General features: G+C 58.4%; 3 protein-coding genes across 3 annotated transcripts in view; all 3 read left to right on the forward strand.

Annotated features, from left to right (window-relative positions):
• Positions 1–9,278, forward strand: part of LOC139826622 (ribosome maturation protein SBDS-like) — a 53,439-nt gene that overhangs the window by 8,571 nt on the left and 35,590 nt on the right. The gene's annotated exons all lie outside the window — the stretch shown is intronic.
• LOC139826634 (coiled-coil domain-containing protein 81-like) lies at positions 522–3,911 on the forward strand. The gene is made up of 6 exons (XM_071802987.1): positions 522–600; positions 1,271–1,332; positions 1,832–1,988; positions 2,546–2,802; positions 3,207–3,292; positions 3,757–3,911. Exons 1-6 carry the CDS (start codon positions 537–539, stop codon positions 3,908–3,910), a joined length of 780 nt encoding a protein of 259 aa, XP_071659088.1. The 5' UTR covers positions 522–536; the 3' UTR covers position 3,911.
• LOC139826633 (uncharacterized) lies at positions 3,921–8,264 on the forward strand. Its single transcript, XM_071802986.1, has 5 exons — positions 3,921–4,383; positions 5,120–5,240; positions 5,703–5,912; positions 6,235–6,398; positions 6,697–8,264. Exons 1-5 carry the CDS (start codon positions 4,100–4,102, stop codon positions 6,821–6,823), a joined length of 906 nt encoding a protein of 301 aa, XP_071659087.1. The 5' UTR covers positions 3,921–4,099; the 3' UTR covers positions 6,824–8,264.

A 9,278-nucleotide genomic window follows, 5' to 3' on the forward strand; every position in this document is an offset into this window, starting at 1 on the left:
AGCTCCCAGAAACCCCTGCCCACTGCAGAGCCCCTGGCAGGGCCTGGGGGGCAGGTGTGTGCAGCCCCTCTGTGACACGGTCCGAGGTCACAGTGGGACAGCCAGACGTCACAGTGGTGACAGCCCCCCTTTCCCTGTCGTGACCAGCATCTGCCCCACTCACCCCGGTGAGGCCGAGTCGACTCCAAGTGCTGAGAGCTGCTCTCGCCACCGCTCTGCTCTGGAGTAGCTGCTCTGCAGTGAGGAGGAGAAGGCGGAGAGAGGGAGCACGACAGCACCAAGGAGTGTGAAAGGTGGAGAAGGAGAAGGAGGAGGAGGAGGAGAAGGAGGAGGAGGAGGAGAAGGAGAAGGAGAAGGAGGAGGAGGAGGAGAAGAGAAAAAGAAGGAGGAGGAGGAGGAGAAGAGAAAAAGAAGGAGGAGGAGGAGGAGAAGAAGGAGAAGAAGGAGGAGGAGAAGGAGGAGGACAAGGAGAAGCAGTAAAGCCATTGTCCAGCCACTTGCTGCAGTTGTTGACTTGAAGCAGCAGTGGAACTAAGATGGCAAGACAGCTCTTCTTGCAGCCTCACCTGAGCCCAACTATTGAGAAGCTCGAGCGTTATGGTAAGGCCTTCAGGCCCAATTTCACATGTGTGTCTGGGTCAAGGACATCTCTGAAATCAGGATGGAAACCCGAGGACTGTGGGGGGTGGTTGCTCAGGAGTGGTGACTGCAAGGAGGGACCTGCTTGACCATCCCAAAGGGCTGAGGGGCTGATGTGGCAGCCAGGGCTCCTGGTTCCCTTCCTGACGTGGCCCCTGCCTTCCTGGGGCAGCCCAGGCAGAAACCCCTGACCCCAAAGGGCTGCCCTTGCCTGGCGCTGGGCATTGCCCACGCTGAGCTCATGTCTGAATGGAAGAGCTGAAGGTGCTCGTGGGCCACGTGGGCTCTGTGTGTTCAGAGATGTGACCCGGCAAAACTGGCCCCTGCTGGGGAGACACCAGGGCCTGCCCTGAGCCTCCGAGAGCCGCGTGGAGCACAGCCCCGTGCCCCCGCGGGCATGGCAAAGCACTGCCGGCTTCCCGTGGGAGTGGGTCACACCCTGGAGAGCTGCACCTGCAAGGAAAGGAGCCCCTTGGAGGCAGCATGAGGTGTCCTTTGGTTCTTGCTGGGCTGGAGAGAGACCACCTGAAATGCCTGAGTGAAAGATGCATCGCTCCTTGGACAGGAGTGGGCCGAATGGTCTTGAGCTTGCTGCCTCAGAGCATGACAGGTCTTTCCCTTGTTTTTCCAGAGTTCGCTAAGATTTGGGCCAGCACATCGTATCACCTCAGCCTGCAGCTGGCTCTCCACCAGGTGGGCCTTACCTCCTTCTCCCCTCACACCCTGATGAACGCTGATCAAGTCCTGACAGCCCTTTGCCATGGGGTGCAGCTGTTCTTCCCCTGCGTTGAAAGCAGGAGCAACGCCCCAGCACGACACTGCAATGCACACAGTGACATGGACACCTTCTCTGTCCATTCAGATGTACAAGAAGGTCCCCCCGTCAGAGTTGCATGTGAAAACCTGGAAGCCTGGGACACATCTGGATTTATTCCAAGCGTGGGAACCCCCTGCCTTCTATCTGATTGAGCCAGAGGGTGTTTGTCAGCTTTCCCTCACCTATTTGGTTCTTCGTAGCTGAAGGGGGGTGAGAGGGAAAAGCGCAGCCCCTGTTTGTGTTCTCCCAAGGAGCCCATCTTGCTCCTTTGTGCCTCAGGCCAGGGCAGGGCACTAAACGCCATCAGCCTCCTCTGACAAGTCACCCGTCTGCCCCTCCAAGACTTCTTCCCATCCGCCATCTCCTCTGTTCCAGGCTGTCCGCATTCCCGGAATCGGGACTTTTGCGGTTGTCAGAAAGCGAGTAGCCCTCAGCGAGCAGGATCTGGTGATCGTGGAGAGACCCGTGTTTCGACCTGAAAAGGCTGTTGTGCAGGACCATGAGCTCCGCTATGGTTGCAAAGACTTCCCTGGTAAGCAGCGTGAAAGCGGCGCTGGCCCTTGAGCAGGGTGGGGAGGGGTGCTCTGCTCTCCAGAGGTGACTGAGGGGAGTACCAACCACCCACCGCGGTCCTGCCAAGAGCTTCACTCGACAAAACCAGCCGGCTGTGAAAGGACCCTGCCTAGCTGTTTGTTTTAAAGAATCACCAGAGGACAATACAGCTAAGAGCGCACTCTCTTTGTCCTGCTTCAACAACAGGTTCCCTCACAGCTTCCTTGGTGTGGTGTCTTCTGGTTCCGTGATGCTTCAACTCTTGCTCCCCCTTTCCGCTGCACTAGACCTCCTCCAGGCAAATGCCTAAGACTCTTTGTTTCCCTTTCTGTATCAGAGAAGCCACAGCTGTCTGTTCTGTACCTCACTGTCCACTTTAAGAGGAAGGGACAAGCCGAGCGTCTCCTCAGAGGCGCTGGCCCAGCCAGACAGCCCAGTACCAAAGTGTTGCCCGAGGGCCTGGAGGCTGCAGACCTTTGATTGTAGCCTGCCCAGCAGGTCTGCAAGCTCATGTGTTCCTCTTCTCTTGTCTTTCAGGCCATCAAGATTTCGAACAACTGCCGTATGCTGAGATAGCCTCAGAGAACGCTGTCTCTGAGGGCACCGTGCAGCTCTACATGGAAAGGACCACGCACCTTTTCCATGCCTGCGTAGAGAACGGGCAGAACGTTGCCATCATCTGGAGGGACGTGGGCATGCTGATTGTCCAGGGAAAAGACATGAAAATGAGATTTTACTTACACTTTTTGGAAAGGCTGAATGGCACTGGCAAGATGCTGCAAGCTCTTCTCGAGGTAGGATTTTCACTTTCCCAGCCCCACTCCTGCTGCTTCTGAAATGCTTTCTGGGGGCTGCTTTCCCCTGGCCGACCATGCCTTGTTCAGTCACCTGGGCTCCTGGAGCTCTAGAGCACAGCAGGCTCTCTGCAGAGCACCTCCCTGGCGTGCAATGGCCTGGCTTTGCAAGAGCCACCCCCAGAGGAGCTGCACTTTGCGAGAAAAGGCCGGCGTTGATGGCGGGGAGCGCTGCGTGCCCCACTCTGGGGGCTGGGAGCAGAGGCACAGGCAGAGCAAGGCTTGCTGAGCCCAGAGCCCTTGGGCGGCTCTGGCTCTTTGCTGGCGCTGGGCTGAGGCGGAGCGAGCAGCCGGCCCTTCCCAGTGTCCGCTCCTCCCGTCATCCGTCTCTGTTCTCGTTGCAGATGCCGGAGATGAGGGACTCAGTCATCTCACGCCATGACACCGCTGCTTCCCAGACCTCTTCTGGACGTGTTATCGTCCTGCCATGGTATGTTTGACTTAACTTGGAGGAACGTGGGACAGTGGCACAGGTTATGCATCTGTCCTACTGTGGAGCTAGAGACGCATTTAGGCAACATTTCCCACTACGTTTCTCCTGCTCCTTTTCTTTCCTCTGTGGGAGAGACTGCTCTTAGGTCCGGAAACGTTAATCTGCAAGGCTCTACAAGGAACTTGGAGGGCAAGATCAGAATTCGAAAGGGTGTTAGAAAATCAGAGCACTAGATAACATTCTGCTCTCCATGTGCACTATGAGCAGAATCATTTCCCCAGAAGCAGCAAGGGGGTTTTGTGGGAGGACGGCCATTCTCACGGGAAGGATGGAAAAACACGGGCACAGGCTGACGGGGCCTCTCCAGGCACTGGAGCTTCTACTGCGTCCCTCCGGGTTGGGCTGCCTTGGTAAACAACGTGGTGTCCTTTCTTCAGCCTGCTGCCTTCTTCCTCTTCCAGGTACCAACTTGAGACCGTGCCGAAAATGCCAGCGCTGATAGACCTGAAAGGATGTGTGAAGGGAAAAGGTGATGGCCTGTGGTGTGAACCTGCCCCAGCAGCAAATCTGTGTGCACGGGACCAATGCAGAAACCCCAGAGCCGGATTCCCTTGAGATAAATGATTCCCCTCCCCAGAATGACTCCTGGACAGCACGAGTATCTCCCATGGAACCCCCCGTTTCAGCACACGGATGAGAGAAAGCCATGCAAACAGTCTTCCCCAGGGAATAACGGTGCACTGTAGGCATGGGGCGTTGGATGTTAAAACAGTGTCAGAAAAGGCCTAAGACCTCCCAGGAAACATGGCTTTCCCCCAAAGGGATGAAAAGGACCACCTTCCCCAGTGTTACCACAGCCCTGAGCAGACCCGCACGTCACTCTCCTTGGAACTGGCACACAAGTGGCACCCGGTTCCCAGAACAACACCGAGATGCTGTTCTGAAGAACCGTCTCCTTTCCCGTTTCTAGAGGATGCTGCCGAGAAGCGCCTCCTCCGTCGAGCAAGGCTTCCTCCAAATCGGTTACCTGCCCTGACTGTGAAGCCGGAGCAGGGTCAGAAAGCTGAGGGGAGTGAGCCTCGCGCCAGGTGAGACACTTGCATAAATGGGTGAGCGTGACCCCCTGCTCCGGCCTCTGTGGGAGCGAGACGTTTCTCCTGGAAACACCCCAAGTGCGCTTTGCCCACGTCCCACTAACTCATGGTTTCTTGCTCATGGCAGTGTCTTGTAGCTTCTTGGCAGACTCTGCTGGCACCACTATTTCTTTCTTCCCTTCCGATGTGCAGATCTCTTGAGTAGCCAAGTGCAAAGGCTCATTCCAGGAGCAGAAGGTCATTTTGGCTTTCCCTTCAGGTTGAAATGAGCCTGGCCTTTCTGTTTGCTGAGAACAGAGTTCTGCAGTTAGTTACTGCAGAGGATTGCCCTGAGCAACCAGGAGCCTCTTCTACGCTGACGCCTGTCTTACGGAGAGCCCAGTGGCAGGATGGCCCTTCTCGTGGGGTCGTGTCCTCCCCCCTTTGACACTGTGTCCCCAGCGCCCAACCTGCCCATACAGGGCATAGCGCTATCTCCGGGCACAGGACCCTGTTCCTCTGGTTGCTCCAGCAAGAGAGGGCCGAGACCTGGGCATCCTGGGTTGCAGGGGGGGCTGTTGGGCCCATCCGAGGCTGACAGCTTGGGGTCTTCTCTGTGTCTGGGGACTTGATCACAAGGATGCGAGCAGAGCACGTTCTGCTGCAGAAGCAGGTGCGCCACCTGGAAGCACAGGATGCAGAACCAGCTCCTCCTGCGCTCCTGCCAACACGCCCTGTTGTGTCTTTGCAGGCAGCTACCGGTCATCCAGAGGAGCTGCTTGAAGGAAAAGGAGGAGAAAGGAAAGCTACCGCCTCTGGTTGCACCCAGAGAAGTGGACTTCATAGCCAGAGCCATTGAGAGGAGAGAAAAGGTACCCGACACCGGATGCTGCCGGAGCACATCCTACTGGACTGTAGAGCAGCGTTGCTCCACACGTGCCAGTGCTCACAAGATTCTTCACTGGGTGTTCACGGGACCACTGACCAGTTGCTTTGGTGTTTGCTTGAAGGGAGGCGGGTCACTGTCAGTTGAGAATATACTTGTCACTTCCAGTAGCCTGGAAACACCCCCAGAGCCCTCACTTGAGGCCGTTTCTGTCGGCCAGGTGACTGCAGGGCTTGTCTGGGCTCGCCAGCTGCCGGCTGGTTTGTAGCCCGGTGGTGGCTTATCTCCCTGGTCATTCCAGACGGGCTCCTCGGTGGAGCCTGCAGGAACCTGGGAGCAAACCAGTGTGGACAGCAAGGCAGAAGAGAAGGGAGGGAGGGAGGAAAACAGCTCAGCCGTGGCAGGACAGACTAATGCTGCCTGCTATTGCATTTCATTCGGCCTCCAGAATAAACGGGAGAAGAAGAAAGAGGAGCAGCTTCCAAAGCATATCCGGAAATTCCTGGAAGGAGAGGAAAAGAAGGAAAAAGAGGCGGCGGTACGGGAAAAAAGTAAACGGCAGTCAGCCAGAGCAATGAAAGCAAAGTCCAAGGCAGAAAAGGAGACACCCGGTGTGAAAGGAAAGGGAGAAAATCCAAAGGAGATGCAGAGGAGCCAGGTACTTGGGATTCCTGCAGAAAAAGAGCACTTTCTCCCGCGGGGCGGCTGAGACTGCAAAGTACCCTGGCACCCAAGCCGTCATAGCAGCCTTGCTGCAGCAGAACCGGGCGGGTGATGCTGCCCTTCCTGAGCAAGAAGGGGGACGCAAAGTTGCAGTGAAACCCTGGTGACACTCAGAGGTCACCCCAGGGCCTGCTGAGCTCCTTCTTCCAGCTCTCCCCGTCCCGTGTGGTCCAGCCAGAAGTGTTCTGGGGTCTGCGTGCTGGGAAGCAGCACCCTCCGGGTGCAGGGCTGTTGTATGAGAGTCTCCTCCTGTGCAGGAATCCAGCTCCCCCGAGTGCTCCTCAGACAGCTCCTCGAGCAGCGTGGAGTCAGACGAGTCCAGCTGTGACCTGCTGGAGATTAGGACGATTATGGAGGACTGGGAAGAGGCCGGAGAAGAGCCCCCCACAGTCCCTGAGGACAACAGCATCCCCCCGAAGCGGTATGAGTGTGCCCGCTCCAGCCGAGCCCTGGGGCGGTGGGGCGTGAGCTGGTGGTGGTGGGTACAGGGAGCCAACCCCTGAGCCACGGGGCTGCACAGGGCGCCCGGGGATTTCTGCAGCCGTGGGAACGGGCTGGGTTAGGCCCCACGGCAGGGGCCAGAGCAGGGGCTTGAAACCCCTCCTGCCTCCGGGGGGTTGTGGGGCAGAATGGGGCCACATAGCTGTGGGGCTGAGTGTGGGAAGAGGCAGGACGGTCCCAGCTGCAGAGTCAGGGAGACTTTGTCCTTGCTGTTGCAGGAGCCTTTCCCCACGGACAGACCGGGCCCTGCGGGAGGTGGTGACCTGCATCCTGGGGCAGGTGGCCCGCAAGAGAAGAGGGGAGAGGGATGAGCAGCTGGATCTGCAGGACAAGCTCCAGTGGTAAATCTCTCCGGACACGGGCAGTGCTTCCTCTCCCGCAGTCCCTTCCTCCTGCTCCCCGCAGCCCCGCGGGAGAGAGCCGCTTCTCCTGGCACCGGCCTCTCGGCAGAGCCGCTCCTGCGGCCGCGGCTGGCGCCCAGCTGGGAGCCCGGCTGGAGCGCTCTCCTGTGCTCACACCACCTCTTCCCGCTGTGTGTCTGCAGCGAGCTGGCAGTGCTGCGGTGGGAACGGTCGGGGAAAGAGGCAGGCAGCAGCCAACACCTGCGGGAAGCTGCACCCCAAGCTGCACCCCCTGCCAAGGCGGGGGAGAGGAGGGCAGGACCGGTACGTCCCCAAGGCTTGATGTGGTGGCGTTTGTAATGGCGACGGCGCAACGGTGTGGCCAGGCTGGTCTGGGACAGCAAGCAGCCGGGTTGCTTTCAGCCCCGCGCTCCCTTGGCTCAGGGGTTGTTGCAGAAAGGCTCTGCAGTCAGGACCGTGAGCAAAGCAGGGCTGATGGAGAGGCTGAAAAGAAGGGGCAGGAGGGAGGGCGGGCGCTGAAATCCCCCCAGCCCTTGCCAGGGACACTAACACTGCCTGCTGCTGCATTGCCGTGGTCCTGCAGGCGCAGCCCCGCGTGTGCACGGAGGAGGAAACACGCAAACTCTGGGAGTCCTTGTGCAGCAAGATAGAGCAGAAGCGCAGCAGTGGCACCGCCAAAGGCCTGGAAAAAAGAGCCAGAGCAATGGGAGGCCCAGGTACCGCAGGCAGTGAAAAACAATTGGGGAAAGAGCATTCCCAGTTGAGTGTTTGCCTTTTGGAGTGCTCGCCTCTGAAAAAGGGGGTGTGGGCCAGCTTCAGGCCAGAGCTGGGCAAAGAGGGTGTTTTCCTGACAGCCCTGGGGGCACGGAGAGCAGCAGGGTGGGACTGCATCCCAGGGACCTGGACCTGCTCTCTCCAGACAGAAGCAGGTCCCACCACATGTGTCCTGACCAGACTTGTTGCTCTGCACCTCTCTGTGCATACAAGACTACAGAGCTTTGTATTCAACTCCTCAGTTCTGGAGAACAGATCTACTCCACGTCGGCCAGTGCCAGGAGACCGTCTCAGGCACTGAGGCTCGCGGGAGAGACATCCAGCAAGAGCCTCCTCCGGCGTGACGAGCGCCAGTGCCGGCCAGCCAGGCTGCTGACACCAGCTCTCCCTTCTGTTCAGTAAAGCCCCACCTGCAAACCACTGGGTCTGACAGCTGCTGCTCCAAAGCCAGAAAAAAGCCATCAAAAAGTAGCAGTTGCTCCACAAGAGCTTTGGACGCCCCAGACCACCCCTTGTTCTTTGGGTGCCCCCGCTACCCCATGTGTTTTGGATGGCCCAGACCATCCATTTGACTGTGTATTCCCCTGCCACCCCTTGTACTCTTTCTCCAGCGGGTTTAATAAAGCAGATCTTTTTTGGTTCCTCCCAAACCTGTGGTCAAGCTGCAATGGGGGCCTGGTGAGGTGTGTCCTGGCCCTGAGCAGGCACCACTGCTCAAAACTTGGCAACGCTGGCTTCCTGCTGGATGGGGCTTCGTTTCCCTCTTAGCCCTCAACGGTTCTGCACGTGAGTAGCTGGGGGTTGTGACCGAAATACGTCTTTAACGGTAAAATTGGCTTTGCTTATGGGCCTTCTTGAATACCAGAACTGGACAAGGAAACCATCATGGGTCATCTAATGCCATCTCCTGTGAACGTGCAGTTATCTTCAGTGTCTTTTTTGAGTCCTTTGGATCAGACTGGCTTTGAACATCATGAGCCATTTGGTTCATTTTAATGGAAAACAGCACCTCCTGGTGTGCAGGAGCTGCCAGTTTTCCTCCCCGCACCTCCAAGTCCACTGTCAAATTCCAAAACCCTGGGGCCCCGTCACCTCCTGGGGCTCCCGGCTCAGGAGCGGTGGTGCTGGCCCAGCCGCCGGTGCCCGCGGGGGGCTGGTGGCCATGACAGGCTGGTGGGGTAGGCCTTAGCCCCAGGCCCAGCCGAGCCCAAGCCCACTGTTCAGGCCCAGGGGCCCCGGGTCAGGGTCTTTGTGTGTGGATGACAGCGGGGGGTGTCTCCCCACAGGCCCTGGGGCCTTGTCACCCTTGTCACAGTGCAGGGCTTTACACAGACAGGCTGCAGGGCTGGACACAGACACGCTGCAGGGCTGGACACAGACACGCTGCAGGACACCACGCGGACAGGTTGCAGGGCTGGACACAGACACGCCACAGGGCTGCACGCAGACACGCCACAGGGCTGCACGCAGACACGCTGCAGGGATGCACACAGACACGCCGCAGGGATGCACACAGACACGCTGCAGGGCTGCAGGCAGACACGCTGCAGGGCTCAATGCAGACAGGCCACAGGGCTGGATACAGATGCTGCAGGGCGATACGCAGACATGCTGCACAGCTGCACGCAGTCACTCTGCAGGGCTGGACGCAGACAGTGTGCGGG

This window comes from Patagioenas fasciata (genome assembly GCF_037038585.1).
Source record: "Patagioenas fasciata isolate bPatFas1 chromosome 19 unlocalized genomic scaffold, bPatFas1.hap1 SUPER_19_unloc_1, whole genome shotgun sequence".
NCBI lineage: Eukaryota > Metazoa > Chordata > Aves > Columbiformes > Columbidae > Patagioenas > Patagioenas fasciata.

Bases quoted from the DNA above. Each gene is read 5' to 3' on its own strand.
- LOC139826634 (XM_071802987.1), top strand. From the start codon at position 537: ATGGCAAGACAGCTCTTCTTGCAGCCTCACCTGAGCCCAACTATTGAG. The intron at 1,333-1,831 runs GTGGGCCTTACC...CCTCTGTTCCAG, and splicing joins TGCAGCTGGCTCTCCACCAG to GCTGTCCGCATTCCCGGAAT. The intron at 2,803-3,206 runs GTAGGATTTTCA...TTCTCGTTGCAG, and splicing joins TGCTGCAAGCTCTTCTCGAG to ATGCCGGAGATGAGGGACTC.
- LOC139826633 (XM_071802986.1), top strand. From the start codon at position 4,100: ATGGCTTTCCCCCAAAGGGATGAAAAGGACCACCTTCCCCAGTGTTAC. The intron at 4,384-5,119 runs GTGAGACACTTG...GTGTCTTTGCAG, and splicing joins GGGAGTGAGCCTCGCGCCAG to GCAGCTACCGGTCATCCAGA. The intron at 5,241-5,702 runs GTACCCGACACC...TTCGGCCTCCAG, and splicing joins CCATTGAGAGGAGAGAAAAG to AATAAACGGGAGAAGAAGAA.